At 35.6% G+C, this 18,752-nt stretch overlaps 1 protein-coding gene across 4 annotated transcripts in view; it reads right to left on the bottom strand.

The window, feature by feature from the left end:
- LOC120239070 (WD repeat containing planar cell polarity effector) overlaps nucleotides 1–18,752 on the bottom strand; it is a 415,126-nt gene that overhangs the window by 314,177 nt on the left and 82,197 nt on the right. For 3 of the 4 annotated variants that reach the window (XM_039243174.1, XM_039243176.1, XM_039243177.1), the window contains exon 2: nucleotides 225–309. In XM_039243174.1, coding sequence (XP_039099105.1) covers nucleotides 225–285 — 61 coding nt within the window. In that variant the 5' untranslated portion in view covers nucleotides 286–309. Of the gene's footprint in view, nucleotides 1–224; nucleotides 310–6,331; nucleotides 6,403–18,752 lie in introns of all 4 variants that reach the window. The other variant, XM_039243175.1, reaches the window with a different exon arrangement.

The raw sequence follows: 18,752 nt of genomic DNA, 5'->3' as shown, positions 1-18,752 counted from the left end.
TGGGGATGAGCACTGAGTGTTATGTAGAAACTAATTTGACAATAAACTATTTGTAGAAAAAAAAAAAAGAAAAGAAACTAATAAAAAAACATTAATAGGCAAAAAAAAAAAAAAATAATAATGCAACTCTAGCAGGAGAATCCAAGCTCTCACCTTTACTAGTACTTACTTACAACATTGCAGCTTATATTTGAAAATTATTGAAATAACCCAGACTCATTTACCCCCAATGTGTAAGGTATTCTTCAAAGACCACAGGTGCAGTTCAGTCAAGCAGAAAGACATCTGAAGGCAGAAGAAATCTCTGTCCTGTTTTAAAAATAATTAAAAAGAGATACCAATTAATTATCTTCCATTGTCAATAAAACCAAGATACCTTAGAAAAATAATAGAATCATTTGACACTACTGATATTTGAGATATGGCCCATTAGAATAAACATATTTTAATGTACCCTTGGTTAACCATCCAGAAATAAATTCTAGAAAAAAGAAAAATACATTCTTCCTAAATGTAGTATGTCATCTCATTGTGAAATGTGATAATATGAAAATATATATTTGAATTTTCAGTAACTTGTTTGATTTTTAAGGCTCTGAGTATATTTAGAATTATTTAGTATTTAAGCATTTTAAAAACATTTTTAAGAAAAGGAAACATCTAGGAACTAGTATATTATGCTAAGTGAAATAAGTCAGTCAGAAAGATAAGCATCATATGATTTCACTCAGGTGGAATTTAAGAAAGAAAACAGATGAACATAGGGAAAGAGAAGCAAAAATAATATAAAAACTGAGAGTAAGGCAAACCATAAGAGACTCTTAAATACATAGAACAAACACAGTTACTGGAGGGCTGGTGGGTGAGGGCATGGGCTAAATGGGTGATGGGCATTAAGGAGGGGAATGGCTGTGATAAGCACTGGGTGTTCTATGTTAAGTGATGAATCACTAACTTCTACTCCTGAAATCATTATTACATTATATGTTAACTAACTTGGATTTAAATAAAATTTTAAAAACTAAAAAAATTAAAAATAAATATTTAAGAAAGAAAAGGAAACATCTGTTAGGTAATTATTACATATAAACATTTTGTGTTTTATTTTTAATATACAAAGCAAATATTTATGGTCTCCCCAATATAAACATGCTAATTAAAGTGGAATTTGTAGGGTGCCTGGTTGGCTCAATCAGTTAAGCATCAGACTTTGGCTCAGGTCATGATCTCGCAGCCTGTGAGTCTGAGCCCCTCACTAGGCTCCGTGCTGACAGCTCAGACCCTGGAGCCTGCTTCAGATTCTGTGTCTCCTTCTCTGCCCCTCCCCCACTCATGCTCTGTCTCTGTCTCTCAAAAATGAATAAATGTTAAAAAAAAATAAAGTGGAATTTGCAAAGTAAATGGTATATAGTTACTATTAGAAGAAATATTTAAAGGTAAATGTGTGAAACCACAATAGCAAATGTTCAGATTAGTTTGTTAATCTGCATCTCACTGTAGACCCAGAAACAGTAGTCTACTCAACCTACATTAGAAAAGACAAAACAAGATAACAAAAGAATATATTAGTATTTCCTCCCAGTTTTAATATCAGGAGCTAGTGATGGTTATTCCTGATACTTTTTCATGAAGTAGAACCTCATTAATTCAGACTAACTGGAGAAAGACCACTATGAATCAGAAATAAAGGTCAACATTTTACAAATGTTTGAAAGAAATTTATTTTTATTTAATTTCCAAATGTTTGCTTAGAAATCATATGGTATTATACTATGTAGATAGGTCACTATGCATTAGAAGTAACCTATTGATATCTTCCTTATAGAGATCATAAAAGAATTGTTCTTTCCAATCAACTTCTGAATAACAAAGAAAGCTTGAAAAATATTTATGACTTTTTTAGACAGAGGAAAAATCTCCCAACTTCTTTAACATTAGGAGTGACTAAAAAAGTTCCCCATATTATTCACAAGGGTGATAATTCCAAATAATTTTAGACACAGTACAAACTTCTTTCATCCTTCCTTCACCTTTACATTTGACTTCAATGTATTTACAATGATCAAGAAACAGATGCATGTTCAAATAACAAGACGCAGTGTGCCAGTATTGAAATGACAGTGAACAATGTGGCAGCATAAAATAAGGACCAAGCCTGCCTGGAACAGTGGGGCTCTGAAAAAGCTATGAAAAGTTGTGAAATGTTTAGCAGGACATCAAAGAAGCATAGGAGTTCACCAGGTAAATGATAAAGGAGGAGGAGGAGGAGGAGAAGATGATAAAAGCCAACAGGTAATACTCGCTAAATACTTACCTCATGACAAGCATTGTTTGAAACATTTTATATGTATTAACTTAGTTAAGCCTCATAACTATCCTTTGAAGTAGTACCATCATTACTCCTACAATGAGGAATCTGAGTCACTGAGAAGTCACAGAGCCAGCAGTTAGCTGAGGCAGGTTTTGAATTTAAGCAGACTGGCTCCAGAATCTGTGCCTGAAACCAGAGCACTCTATAGTACTGGGCTATCCAGAAGGCTGGAAGGGAGAATAGGTAATACTGTGAGTAAAAGGATGGCATATCCCAGGCATGGCAGTAGATTACAATGCATGGTAGAAAGTGACAGAAGGGGCGCCTAGGTGGCTCAGTTGGTTAAGCATCCAACTCTTGGTTTCGGCTCAGGTCATGATCTTGAGGTTTGAGAGATGGAGCCACAAGCTGAGAGCGCAGAGCCTGCTTGGGATTCTCTCTCCCCCGGCACCCCCAGCCCTGTCCCTCTGCAGCTCGCACTCTTTCTCCCTCAAAAATAAATAAATAAATAAACTTTAAAAGGATAACAAGGAAACAGGCTATAAAAATAATAGAGATGTTTGAGTTCTGATCTGAGTTCACTCTCTTCCTTGTACTAATGTAACTAAAGTACCTTAAAAAGGTTAGAGATAGAACAAAGGACTCTTCAATCCCCAGATCAGCTGTCGCCAGAAGCTGGCTGCACTGTACACAGGTATGGGGTAAAGAGCTAGTGGACTCCATAACTATGAAAGAGGATGAAGTTCCTTATCAGCAGGCAGTATGGAAAAAGTGGTATTAAGCTAATTACAATTTTTTCGATTCAATTGAACTTTATCTTGCAGAGCTGTCTTCTTGGGAGTGACTCTAGTGAAGCTACTATTACTTAAAATATTTCCAAAGCCGTGTTCTTTAGAATTGTTTTGTTAGTTTTATGAGGCTTATTTCAGGATTACTTTAGGCTTATACTTTTTTTAAACCAAAATACTTACTTGTATTAGAATATGTAAACTGCACCCTTCTCATTTGGATGAGTGAGGTCTAAAAGGTTTGTTTAAAGAAACGGTTAATAAATTAAATAAATATTTACTTGCATTTAGTAAGCTTAAGGAGTATATTTCAGACTCTAACTGCCTGGTTTCTTATTCTAACTTCTCTGTTTACTGGCTAACTTGGACAACTCACATAGCTTCTCTAAGCTCCCCGAGATATAAACTGCCCATAGTAAAGTACCTACCTCAGGGACTATTTCAAGGGCATATTTATTCAATTTATTTATTGCTGCCATTGTTGTTGCTGCTATTGCTATTACTCAGTATGTCTAGCACTATGCAAATTTATATTAAAAAAACACAAGGAGTGTATTACATACAATCTCTGACCTTAGACAGTAATTTCACAAGGTGAAATGAATAAATAAGTACAAAGTACAATAGAGGTTTATGAAGGAAAGACATCTACATGTAAAGAAGTTTCTACACAAGAGAAAGCATTTGAATTAGGACATGCAAATGGGTTAATATTTCACTGGGAACAGAGAAAAAAAGATGTGATGAAACAGGAGCATATTTCCTCTGATATTAACTATCAAAGATCACAACTTAGACTACACTAGAAAATAAAGATTCACATTCTTCAATTTACTGTCTACTCAGACATTAATAATCAAGATTTATGACAATGTGGGCAAAGACAAGGCTGAAGTTTAGCTATTTCTAGATACATAAAAGTTTTATTATCCAAATTAAATACAAATAAAGTTTTACAGCTAAAGCCAAAAGGGCCACACCTTTACTTACATTTCAAAAGAAGACTGCACTAGAAACTCTGGGGTTTTTTTTCCAATTTAAATCAATTCAATAATAAACAATTTGTCAAAACTTTCTCCTGATAACAGAAATGGTGAGTAAAGAATAATTTTCCTTGTAATTCACAATGGCTATTTCGAAGAGGCAGGAATGCTTTTAACTTGAAAACCAATAGATCCACTGTCCATATTTTTACTGAGTTTGAAAGTCCTACAGGACTCAGAAATTACAGAGTTGGGGGAGAACAAGCAAAATGAGGTCCATGGAGAGCTTCAAATGTCAAATGCAAACAAAGCCTGTGACCCTTTGAATTTGGACATAAGGAGGAGTTCTGAGAATAGTACAGGTTTGAGCCTATGATCCGGACTTGTCTTCCAGGTAGGTCAGCACCAACTGATTTACCTGGAAGATAGTCCCAATGGAGTGGGAAAACTGAGAAAGATGCCCCATCTCTCAAAATGTTCTGTACACAAATAATATCAGTTTGTACTGATACTATTTTCCACTAAAAAACACAGGGCAGAGGGAGAGATGGGCATTCTACTTTATAAAAGGACCCATTTGGGGGTGCCTGGATGCCTCAGTTGGTTAAGCAATTGACTCTTGATTTCAGCTCAGGTCATGATCTCACAGTTGTGAGATCTGCCTTGTACTGGGCTCTGCACTGGGCATGGAACCTGCTTAAGATTCTCTCTCTCTCTCTCTCTCTCTCTCTCTCTCTCTTTCTCTCTCTCTCTTTCTCCCCCCCATCCCACCCATTCCCTGCTCATAAGTGTGCACATGTGAACACACATATGCTCTCTCTCTCAAAAAAATTACAAGAAATTAATTAATAAATAAATAAAAACAAAGGACCCCTTTATGGCCCCCATAGGGAACATCTGGTATAAGGGTAATGAAGTAGTTGTAGGGGATGATACCCAGCAGAAAGTAAGCAGGACTGGCAGCTATTTGGATGAACTTACTCAGTAAGAGTGTGGAATCCAGACAAAATGGGATCCACACCCAACAAAAGTAGACATGATGGCCAAGGAGTAATCCATACTACCTGGAGAAACAGCAGCAATAATCAGTTGATGGAGCAAGCCTAGAAATAGTTGGGTGAGGCAAGTGAGAAGAAAATAGCCCATGTCAGGGGCGCCTGGGTGGCTTAGTCGGTTGAGCGTCTGACTTTCGCTTAGGTCATGATCACGCGGTTGGTGGGTTCGAGCCCCATGTCGGGCTCTGTGCTGTCTGCCAGCTCAGAGGCTGGAGCCTATTTCGGAGTCTGTACCTCCCTCTCTCTCTGACCCTCCCCTGTTCACACTGTCTCTCTCTCTCTCTCTCTCCTAGAAATAAATAAAAATAAAAAAATAAAGTATTAAAAAAAAATAGCTCATGTCCATTAGTAAATGATTGTACTTGTTTATGAGCACATGTGACAACCGCTGCACACTCTCCAAAATACAATAATTAAGGAGGCTTTGCAGAGGTCATACTGCAGCAGGTGGGCCAAAGATCGTCAAACACAGGTTATTTATCCTTCTTTTCCCCTGCACTTTGACTATCTGCTGGTAAGACCATATAAAACTAAAGAGAATTAATGGAGTAAATAAAACAAGTTTATAAAAATCTACAATAATAACTACATGGGCATAGTGAGAGGGGATCAAGTCATTATTCATATTAGTTCTCAAAATGTCTTGCCATCTTTACACTGTGCAGGTTCTTTAAAAGATGCAGACCTTTAAACGTCTTGCATCTTACTCAAGAATGCACCAGTTAAAAAGAATGTTGATAACTTCCTCATTTGAAAAATCTGCCTGGAGGAAGTAGTCAAGACTGAGCTTGTATTATTCAAATACTGTATTAGTGCATAAATAGTTGTTTTGAAGGAGGTAAGAAAAGAATTTCAGAAGAATGATGGATTCTACATTGTTGGATTGGGGTGTGAGCAGAGATTAAAAAGGGAGAGAAATAGGGAGTGCCTTAAAAAGTTAAAAAGTTAGATCAGAAGTGCTCTCCCTACTCAGTGCCCTTGTGCGTTTCTCTGAGAATAAAATCCAATGAACAACTTAGAGCTAGAACAGAAGTATCCATTTAAGGGGATATATGAAAAAATGATTTTATAAAAAAATATAGCAAAGAACAATCCAAATGAAAAGAACAGAAAAAGAAAAAACCTCTACAACAACAAAATGCCCATAATTTTTATGTTAAAATAACTTCTAAGTTTCTACAATTTTCTGCTTACTTTAATTTTGTAAGATAGTTGGTGACTGTCCCAGATGTCTCAGAAGGCCATCCTGAACCTGAATTTGCAATCTGCATGAGAGAATAAGCAGCACGATTTAAATTAATCTTAACCTAAACCTAGATGATTATTCTCCTGGAGGGGCAGAATCTTACAGTCCAAATATTTACTAATTCATCCATTCATTCATTTATTTATAGTGCACACAAGTGAGTAGGGGAGGAGCAGAGACAAAGGGAGAGAATCCCAAGCAGGTACTGCTCTGACAGCTCAGAGCCCAATGTGGGGCTCAATCTCACAAGCCACGAGATCATGTCCTGAACCAAGATCAAGAGTTGAACACTTAACCAACTGAGCCACCCAAGTACCCCTATGACATCAAATTTTGAGGACAGAATGATGAAAGGATCCCAGAGAGCCTTCTTACTTTTTACTTACATTTTTAAAAAAAGTTTAAAGCCTTTCCTCCAAAACCGGTTACATTATATTAAATCAATATTTATTTGCCTAAAGACAACTGCTACCATATAGACTAAATTTTAAGAAAGTAACATGGAAAATAAAAAATGGTTGTGTTAAAAACCCTGCAACTTGCTTTACTTTTGATAATTTTTTTCTGAAAAAAAAAAAAACTGTTTTAGAGGTACAGATTACCTGCCACTAAATAAATCTGCAAAACACTTGTCTTCCCTGGTTTCTGAAGTCATCTATTCTGACTGGTTTGGGAAGAACAGTAAGCTAGAGTGCAAATAAAACCCTAATGTAAAACATGATGCGAAAGGAAAGAACTAACAAATAGAAGACATTGCTCTAGTTGAACAAAGATAAATGATACTTGACACCAACAAGACATTTAAAATAAATGTGTACCAGCACAATACCTCAGAGAGCCTAAGATAAGGGAATCTTTTTTGGGCATAAACTTAGAGTGTATACTTGCTATTTACTACCAATAGAGTTTCTCAGGAATATTCACCAATTCAAAATGTACAAAAATAAAGACAACTAAAAAGCATAAATTTAAGATAAACCACTGGTTACCTGTATCATTAAGCAACTTTCAAATTACTTAAAACTCAGTGTGTTCTCTCATAATCTCTTGTCAAGGCCACCAACATAGAATCATTAATAATACCTGTTAAGCACATGCATAACCATAATTAATTAATGTCACATTATCAGAAATTAAGATTTTTAAAAGTATTTTGAAATATTTAACACTAAGCCAAACAAGCAATGATAACATTTGTGTAAAAGGGCAGAGGAGTCTTAAAGAGATCTCAAGCTTGGATTACACCTACTGCAACAAAAGAGCAGAGCATTAGGCCAGGTCATTTGTACCTCAGAGAGTCCTACAATATTAATTATATTAATTATCAATTAAATAATATTAATTTAATGTCACCAATATTTTGAGCACTTTAGGTATATGACATTTTACTGACTCCAATTACGAAGAATAACAAAGTAGACTCTCTACTATCAAATAGTATCTAGTGTAGCAGATAAAATAACCAAAAAAACAGTATGAAGTTTATGGTAAGTGCCAATCTAGCAACAAAGGGCTAGCAGTGTTTCTGCAGATACTCTAGTTTGATAATAAAGTAAAAGGGCATTTGAGGATTGTTGGATTTTTTTTAAGTTTATTTATTTATTTTGAAGGGGGGAGGGGCTGAGAGAGAGGGAGAGAGAATGAATCGCAAGCAGACTCCACATCATCAGGGTAGAGCCCGATGTGGGGCTGGAACCCACGAACCATGAGATCATGACCTGAGGGAAAGGTGGAAGCTTAACTGACTGAGCCACCCAAGTGCCCTGAGGATTGTTAGATTTGACAGAGGGAGAGAAATAAAAATGAGGGAACAGTATAAACAAATATAAGCTGCAAGGCTTATTTGAGAAATAATAAAACATTTTGGTACAAATAGAAGACATAAATCAGGGCCTCACTAAAGAAGTCTGAATGCCACACTTAGCCATCAGGACTTCACATCTGCTAGGTAGCTAATGAGGAATAGTGACAAGACTCTGATCGGGTAAGGTATTTTAGAAAAAGTAATCAGAAGATCAGAATTGTTGTTGGAAGACGAACTGTGTAGGTAGGAATACTGATGGAGTACAGGAAGAGGATACAAGTGACCTGCTAGGAAAGTAATACAATAAAAGAAACAACACTAATATTCAGCAACAAGAACTTGATTTGGGATGGTGGCAGCTGGAATGGAGCATTGAAAAACACAAACAGATTTGGGGTGCCTGGGTGGCTCAGTCGGTTGAGCTTCCAATTTCAGCTCAGGTGATGATCACACGGTTCATGGGTTCAAGCCCCGCGTCGGGCTCTGTGCTGACAGCTAGCTCAGAGCCTAGAGCCGGCTTCGGATTCTGTATCTTCTTCTCTCTCTGACCCTCCCCCGCTCACTGTGTTTCTCTCTGTCTCTCAAAAATAAATTTTAAAAAACATAAAAATTAAAAAAAAGAAACAGATTCAAGTGATTTTTTTGAAGAGTCAATAGCCTATGGGGACTGATGAACTGTAAAAAGTGAGAAAGAAGGAAGAATCTGGAGTAACCACCAATGAACAGCGATCTGGTTACTGCACAGACAGTGGCCCTTGCCTTAAGCAAGGCTCCACTGAGCAGGCATGTCTCTACCATCATGTGCCAGATAAAAGGGAACCAGAACATTCTGCTCATGACTACCTCAACTACTCAAGCCACACACCTCAATCCTCCCAGCTACTGACCTGGCTACTCAGTTTCCTGTTTACTTTTCCCTTGCTGCTCAGTTTCTAACTCTTTCTTCCTTACACTGTGATTCAGCGTCTTCACTCTGTGAAGGACTCACAAATATCATTTTTCTTAGCCACACCCAATTTGTAAGAACCCCTTACACAGACCTGTTCCCACTTGGTTTATTCTAGTTTCAAGAGCATGATTTGGATTAACATACACAGAAACAGGTTAGTCTAGAAAAGGAGCAAGTTTTCCCAATGTAGGTAAGGGAATTTTTGACACTGTGGGAATTTAAGGTATAAAAGTAGATGTGGCTATGTCTAACTGGTAGATATAAATACAGAAAAGGGGCCTGACTGTAACAAAAACTATTTTGGGATTATCTAAAGAGAAACCTAAAAACCACTGAGTAAGATCCCAGAACAAAACAAAGTCAAGGGTAGATATTTTGGCAATTCTCCAACAAGAAGATGATGAAAAAGCAATTAAGATAGTATAGTGTCAAAAGAGAGAGAGAGAGAGAGAGAGAGAGACCTGGCTGGCTCAGTCAGTTGGGTGTCCAACTTTGGCTTAGGTCATGATCTCTTTGGATGGTGGGTTTGAGCCCTGCGTCAGGGTCTGCGCTGACAGCTCAGAGCCTTGAGCCTGCTTTGGATTCTGTGCCTCCCTCTCTCTGCCTCTCCCCTACTCGTACTCTGTCTCTAAAACTAAATAAATATGGAAGGGAGGGAGGGAGGGCAGAGAAAAAGACAGTGTCAGGAAAACAAGAGAAGAAAAAAATAGTATAGTGTTTTATTTTAAGTGGCTATATAGTGATCAAACTTGTTTCTGAATTTCAATGTAGAAATGACCTCAATATAGTTTAATAAAGAAGTAATGTTTTATCAAGGGCACAGAGATTAAGTCTCCTAAGGAAGGTGTGGTTCTCCTGCTCTGAATGCTGGGCTGTGAGCCAAACATGCCTCAATTCTAATCTAGCTATGACAAACTTACCCCAAACCATTTAACTTCTCTGCCTCAATTTCCCTACTTGCAAAAATAAGGATAATGATATTGACCTACATTTGCAATAATGCTGTAAGTATTAATTAATGTTGTATAACGCTTTGAAGATGAAAAGCACTAAGCATTACTAGTTGGTATTGCATAACTAATTGCCTATTAATACTGAAAACTTTATCCTTTAATTTCATTCAAACAGCAGTTATCACATAAATATTCTAGCTCCCTCAGTGACATTTACATTCAATTATTATTATTAAATTATTTTTATGGATCTAGATCTTTTCTATATTATATCATAAGTGTTTTTTCATAGTATATAAAGATTTGATGAGCTCAGAAGTCTAGAACACTTTTTCAACCTAAATATTAAGTATAAATACTCAGGACATATTTATTTGCTAATAATCAACCATTGCAAGTATTCAATAAATGCTAAAAGGTAATACTTTAACTTATGAAATTTTAGATTTAACAAATAACACTAAGCAATTATGTGGTAAAAGCAAAATACAAAAACACAAAGCAGTGCGTTAAAAACACAGTCTACGGGGCACCTGGGTAGCTCAGTTGGTTAAGTGTCAGACTCTTGATTTTGGCTCAGGTCTTGATCTCATAGTTTGTGAAATTGAGCCCACGTCAGGCTTCACGCTGTCAATGTGGAACGTGAAATTCTCTCTCTCCTTCTCTCTCCACCTATTCCCTGCTCATGTTCTCTCTCTCAAAATAAATAAATAAACTTTAAGGGCTCTTGGGTGGCTCAGTCAGTTAAGCATCCGACTTCAGCTCAGCTCATGATGTTGCGGTCCATGAGTTCAAGCCCCATGCCGGGCTGTGTGCCGACCACTCAGAGCTTGGAGCAAGTATGCTTTGGATTGTCTCCCTCTCTCTCTCTGCCCCTCCCCCACTCACGCTGTCTCTGTCTCTGTCTCTCTTTCTCTCTCAAAAGTAAACATTAAAAAAATTCTTCTAATAAAGAAACTTTAAATAATGAAAAAAGTCCTTATTTCTAAAACAACCTAGACAACCTAAAAGTATACAAAAAATAAACAGAGAAACTTTTAAATTTACAATAGTAATGTACACTTATTGTTTTTAAAAATGCAAATATGGAAACATTTGATGTTAAAATATGTTCCCTTCCCAATGGCCCACTCCACTGGGAAGGGAGCTACTGCACAGTACGGCATGTGGCCTTCCAGATTTTCTTGATGTACTTACAGTATGTCCATACCCATACTTACTTGCTTTGTGTTTTTGTAAAGATAATATTTTACTATATATACCATTTGCTTTTTTTCACTGAACACCACAGCATGGATATTCTCTATCCACAGATTGACCTCATCGTTTGAGTTATTTTTCTCAATTAAAGATTAGATTTATTCAAGTATCTGAAAACATTCTATAATGGAAACTGTTATTAGATGCTGCTTGTACTGTGCTATGGACAACAGACATATTGTCACACTGTTTTCAGAAGACTTGAAATGCCACTGATAGTTTAAAAACTGTACACCTGACAGAGAAGCAAGGAAGACAATTTAAAGTTTCATCCGGATTCAGAAGTACATCCCTCATTGTTTTTTAGTACAATTTAAGATGGATGTAAGATGTGTCACTGGAAAGTGATCATAATTTACTCAACCATTTCCTCAATGTGCATTCTGTTTCTACTTTTTGCCTTATAAATAATACCAAGAAAACATACATGCACACCTTACATTTTGAGAGGTGACGCCAAAATGGCCTCTGAGGTGACTCTGCCAATTTACATTCCTACCAAAAACATGACTATCTGGTTCCCTATATCCTCAATAACATAGACAATTATCAAACTTTTACATTTTTGCCAATCTGGTAGGTGAAAAGTGGATTCCTGTAGTTTTCAGTTTCATTTTTCCATTTATTAAAGAGGTCAAACACCTTCCATATATTTTTAAATGATTTTGTTTCTTCTATAACTTACTTGTTTCTATCTTTGCCCATCCTTCCAACGAGTTATCTCATTGTGTATTAATAACATTAATCCTTCAGTGTATAAATTGGACATATTTAGTTAGCCCTTGAAATTTTTTCATCAACTTTGTACATGAAGAAAATAAGAGAATATAGGATTCACATTTTTTTGAAAATTGAGCATAACCTAACAGAAAGGATTCTGAGCTCCATTCAGCAAGTGCTGTGCAAAATGCCTAGGCCAGAGGTGGTCTTCACAGCTGCTCAAAGATGGTCACATGATGCTATTTCTAGATGAAGCAAAAGACAACAGATTCTTACGTTCGAGGAAAAGTGTGTATCACTCTTAATAAAAGAGGTTAGAGGAGATTCTTAATAAAAGAGGTTAGAGGAGATTCTTTGCCGAGAAAGAAAAGTATGAGTCTCTTCACTTTCCCAATATAAATCATGGTAAAAATCTTTATAAATCTCCGGTTATACTTAAATTCGGAAAACATTTCCCTAGGGCATTGCTTAACTTGTTTAATTCATTTAGTTAAATATATTTTGTCAGTTTAACATTTTCCATACTGTAAGCAGTTTTGACATTTAGACAATTTATCAATGGCTTCTTTATTGTGGCCTGTTTCCTCTTCTTTCTACTCATTACATGCAACAAATTAAATTTCACTAATATTTAAAGATCAGCGTTGACCTTTGCATAGCCATTTTCTAGGTTCCTGTTAATACAAACATCTTGTTTGCTGATGCTCATTTTCAATATTTTGCTGCACACAATTTCCATTATTCCAAAGAGACTTGTATCCAGTTGAAGTGCATTTTTTCAATGACCTTGCAAAATAATTGCAATGGCCTATATCAGGCACTCTAGGTGGGGGAGGGAGGGTATGCTTGCATAAACAAATTAATAATAACACAATAAAATAATCTTTGCCTACCATCTCCTCTTATATATGTAACCACCTTTCTTACCTACAAAATTATGGACTTAATTCTTGTTAGGATGTAGTTCAGTCACAACAATAAAAAAGACAAAGAAAAGAGAAATGTTGGCAAAGTAATCGTCATAATTTAGTCTATGTTACAATTATACAAATATAGTTTTATGTTATACGTGGACAGAAAAAATTGGGACTCTGAGGAGAGAACAAACTGAATTTCAGGAATAATTCCTAAAGAGCTGAGTTAAAGACAAGAGAACACTGAAATGCTCTTATCTAAACCAATGCTAACTGGTGAAATAATTTGTCAATTTAGATTTACTGTTTTAAAAAGCATATAAATCAAAGACTGTTGCAAGTGAGCAAGGATGTAAAAAAATGATAGAGATCCTTTCTCTTCAAATAGAAAAGACAGTGAAAATTTTTGAAGTGGCCTCCAGCTATACCACCTCACCCTTGTCAGATTTCACTTGTCAACACTTTGATGACAGATTGCCACCCCCTCCTCTAAAAAACAAACCCTAGTAACTGTTGAAAGAAATGGCTTCTTATAAAAAGTGGAATATCTCATGCAATTTGATAGTTGTATACTTTAAAAAATTTTCCCCCAAAAGAGACTTGAAAAACCCTTTTTCTATGGCTGTTATCAAAATTTAAAAGCAAAAGAACATTCCTAGTGCTGGAAAGTATAGATGGTATAACCTTTTAAAATATTTTATATTCATTATTTCATCTAATTCTCACAGTAACCCTCTGGAATTGTGTACTAAGTTGAGCATGTATTTGGCTGCATACATATGGTTTGCATGGGCATAAAAGTATTTTTCTGGGCAGGGAATAGCAGTTTCTCCAGGGAATCTTTTTGCTTCCCCTCCCCCAACCCAATTCAACTCTGATAGACCCTGAATCTCTTAATTTAGATATGAAAACAGGTCTAGGGAGGTAAATCAATTTGCATAAGTCAGTTTGTTACAGAAACAGTTAGGGCTAGAATTCATGTCCACAGATTATCTGCACAGTGCTCTTTCTACTCTACCTCCCTCTGCCTAAATTCTATGCTAAATAGAGCCTTTTAGTTAAGCTTCTGTTTAAGCACCTAAGACAGGTGTCAGTTTAGACTGATATAATTAATCCATGGTGAAAGATACAGATGAAACCTATTTTCTGGCCAAATTTAATTTATCTTGCTTGGAAAATCCTTGGAGGAAGTTACTTGAATGACTATTTAAGGATTATTTTTAATTAGTATATCAATAGTTTGTAAGTAAAATGATGTATCTAAAACATCTGATTAAAAATGGTATTTCTTAGGCACTAAAAAATCTTCACAGTATTTACTTAACAAACTTCACAGATAATACAAAAATAAGCTCCAACATGAATTATTAATGTTTTACAGCTGAATGTCAAATAAATTAAGGTCTTCTTTTTAAGTTACTGCATTATATCAAAGGTTTATTTCTATTTTGACTCCCCTTATTGGATAGTGGCTCTCATTAAATTCACAAGCTCCTCAATCTCTAGGACAAGTTCTTCATGAAATGTAAACAAGCCCTAAAAGCTCCCAGTTCATAATAATTTTTCAGTGAATCCTTTTATATTGTGATTGGATCTTCCTCATACTCTTTATTCCCTGATTGGTCATTTTCACCTTTACTAATGGTTTCTCACACCATTATTACTTACATAACACTTTCAGTATTTTGTTTCAGCACTTGAATGGAAAACCAAAGTAGGTAACTCAGGAAAGAACAGCCTTTTCTTACTGAAATTAAGACTGTGACTAATCACCAAGTTCCCCTGAGAAGGGATCAATTTCACCTTAATATGTTTAATACAGGCATACATCATCACGGCTTACAATGTTAATAATTCCCTAATGAGTAGAAAATTATTAACTAATATTTAAAAATCAGAATAAAACAAGGAAGATTCTAGATTACAATTATGTTTTACCTTAAAGCCCAAACAAATCATGGATTAAAAAAAAATGTTTCCCATGCTTTTCAGACTGGACTCGATCTTACTGAAGAGTAAACAGAATAAAGTATTTGAAAATATGTGGCAAATGATCACTGTTCAGTTAACATTAGTTTTCTCTTCCTGAATATTCAGTATCTATAAAAGAGACCCCAATTTCAATTAAAGAAAAAAATACTGATTACTTTATCATTTCACTAAGTATCATTTCATCTTCTAATTAAATTTAGTTTGGTTCACTCTACATTTGCAAAGCATCTACCATGTCTCAAATTGGGCCAGGCATTGTGCTAGGCATTCACTTGAGGAGGTGGTAACTCAGTGGAGACTAGAGGGATGGGAAGAGAAAAACGAGTACAATTATATTAGAGCATGGAAAAAAAGTAGAATCATATCCAAGGAAGAAAGTACAGAGAAGAGAGTTATCAATTCTAACATCTAATACAATCTCAGCCAGAAAAAATTGAAATTATAAATCTATTTTCAGAATGAGAGGCCTCTTTAGAGAAAATGAATACATGAAACTACTGTATGATTTACACTGAAACCTTATGTATCTTGTAATCAATGTATACATTTAATACAGTATTGCTTTTTTATCAGAATTTGACATTAAACCAAGGGCACTTTATAATCAATGGTAAATCAGAATCAAGGAAACATGGCATATATCATGCTTGATTTTTTTTGGAAGCACAACCAGCTCAAAGCAAGTTGGCAACAGACAGAAAAATCCTTTATAGAGGACCATCCCAATAAAGATGGGAGATTGAGCACATATAAAATGGCAAAAAAATAATAAAAAGAAAACTCTTATGGCAAGCAGAATTAGAAATAGGACAACAAAATAGTTATCAACAAAATTTTGGAGAGTAAAAAGCTGATGGATAAGAGGTAACTGACAACACATTCAAAAAAGTGGAAAGCCAAGAATATATGTAGGATGGACGGCTAAGAGCCAAAGAGTTCATGCAGTAGAACTCTAGAAAGCCTCAGAAACTGGAAGCACCAACTACTTTTGAAGGAACGCTTAGGATTGAAAACAAGGGAACTGTTTGAAATTCTATGGAAATAATACTTAGACTTCTAGGTGCTATTCTCTGCCAGCACAGCTGGGCAATCCCTCCCTTCCTACCACAGAAGAAAACTGTAAATTGACTCTTGAGAGGTTGCATCAGAGCAATGACTCAAGAAACAAAACATTACTTAGGAGAGCTACTCTAAAAAGAGAGAGGAAAGGAACTCTTGGAAATAAGAAATATGACAGCTAAGATAAATAATTCAAACACTTGGAATATAATGTTGAAGAAATCTCACAGAAAGAAAAAAGAAATGCATACTTACATACACAGAGAGAGAGAGAGAGAGAGAGAGAGAGAGAGAGAGATTGAGAAAAGGAATCTGGAGAATCAGTCAGATTAATCCTAAATCACATATATGACTAAGGAGAAAATAGAGACAATGGAAGGAAGGGAAGAAATTATCAAAGAAAAAAAAATACAAGAAAATTTCCCAGAACTGAAGTACATGAGTTTCTTCTAGTTTGAAAGAAATTGTCAAGTACCCAACCCAATGGTTTATAAAAGATTCATCTCCTATTCAACCCCCTATTTCATCAAAACATTCAACCCCCTATTTCATCATTATGAAATCCCAAAACACTGCAGATAAGCAAAAATCTTAAGTTTCCAGAGAAGAAAAAAATTAACCATGACAAAAGCAGATCAGTTAAAAAGGATCAAGGCATCAGACTTCTCAACACCAGCAGTGGAAGTTAGAAGTCAAGGGAGTACTGCTTTCAATTTCTGAAGGAAAATTGTTTCCTACCTATAATTCTGTATGTAGCCAAACTGTCACTTCTGTGTGAGATTAAAGATGTTCAGAGAGTCAAGGTCTCCAAAATTAATTATTGTGCATTTTTTATAGGAAATTACTGGAAAATATGTCCCAGCAAAGGATATAATTAACCATGAAAGAGGACAATATGGGATCCAGGAAACAAGGGATCCAACACAAGAAAAGGAAAAAGGATTTCCAGAAGAGCAATAGAGGGAAATCATACAAGGATAAAACTGTATCTCATGCACACTGAAGGAGGGGAGTAAGCTCCAGGAAGAATACTGCCAAGAAAACAAAATTAAAGTAATAGATTATTTGATGCATACAAATTTACAGAAAGAAGATTTACACTTCTGCCAGGAAAGTTGGGGACAAAAAAATAATAGATCTATTTTTTTTTTTTAAAAAAAAAGCAAACTTAAAAAGGCAATTATTAACTACAGAAAGAACAATTATACAAGAAAAAAATGTAATGTTAGTATGTTTCATTGCTAAACTTTTATTATACTGTAGACATACAATGTGGGTTAACCAGAAACTGTGGGATATCTGTGTTGGAAGGGAAAGAAGTGTGTACGGAAGGGCGTAAGTGCTAAGGTAGAGGTAGTGTTCTCTTCCAAAGTAAGAATTAAATAGGTTAAAAGCTAAAATTTTCAAAATGAGGAAATAAGTAATGCATGTTGTTTACAAATACAGAGGTAAATACCAGAAGAAATAACTTAATAATTGAAAGTGGTTGCCTCTGGTGAGTCCTGAAGAACACAAATGCCATGGTGATTGATAAGCCTTATAGAACTCTTTTTACACTATGTATGTAGCCATTTTGATTAAAAAAAAAGTTCCCCACCTCATCCGAAGTTTATTCAGAGCACATGTGAAGACAGAAATAGCAGTGAACACTGCGTAAATGCTTCATCCTTGGTGCTTCACTCACTCCTGTGCTAACAATGCCTTTCATGTCTTGGTAGGTATCCTTTATTCTCCCTCAATTGATTGTCTGTTTAACCACTGTAATAGCAGCTAATCATACTACTTCAACAGGCACTCTCCATGAAAGAATATTTTCTAATAGAAATACAATTAGTCTTTTCTGGGATAATTCACTGCTTTAACTTTGCAACATTCCACAATGTCACCTGGCATTTAAAAATCGGTGTGAAACCGCTAAGCTGCCCACAGTTAACATTTATTTTTTAGATGTATGTTCTGTAAACTGTCAAGCTAACTTATAAAAGCATCAGGTAGACATTAAATACCCAACTACAGATACGGAGCTCGGGAGTGAGATCTAGAATAAAAATGTGAGTTAGGGAGCCAATTATGTAGTTGAAGCCCTAAATGTGGATGGTGAGAAAGGATGGTAGTTAAAGGAGTCTCAAGACAGACGGAGGGTTGTTTGTTTGTTTGTTTGTTTGTTTAAGATAGAAGAAACGTAAACTATCAATTATTCTCATCACTCTTGCATTTGCAACCTCTTCTCCTATCTCCTCCTTTCTACAGGAATTAGACGGGGCCAGGGCTGCAAAGAGCACAGCGTCAATACTTGGTTTTGGTGCCAATTCAGGCTGCAGCTGTGTGTCTGTAAACAGTACAGTTCAGAATTTGTCACAGATGGTGCCAGCCAATGAGAAGGTGTCTAGGTATTCAAAGTGGGGTTTGCTATTTTTTCAGTAGTTAGTAAATATTATATGTCAGTTGTTTTCTAATAAAGAAAAATTGGGTAATATACATATTTCAGTTACAAAATTTTTTTTTTAATTTATAGCTTAATACATATGAGTGCATGGCAGATTTGGCATGAACACTGGTTTAACTACGCATCCCCCTGCATAGACATTCCAATGTACACTTACATAAAGTACCTAATTTATTACATTGATAACTGGACATGATTTAGTTATTTCAAACATCAGTTTATGGTATGACTTTGTTAACAAATTATTCAACATGTGGCCTACTCAAAAAGCG

The sequence above is a fragment of the Hyaena hyaena genome, unplaced genomic scaffold (genome assembly GCF_003009895.1).
Source record: "Hyaena hyaena isolate Hyena2069 unplaced genomic scaffold, ASM300989v1 scaffold_224, whole genome shotgun sequence".
NCBI classification, from domain to species: domain Eukaryota; kingdom Metazoa; phylum Chordata; class Mammalia; order Carnivora; family Hyaenidae; genus Hyaena; species Hyaena hyaena.
Note: the sequence above shows the minus strand (reverse complement) of the source record. Positions and strands in the feature narration are given on the sequence as shown.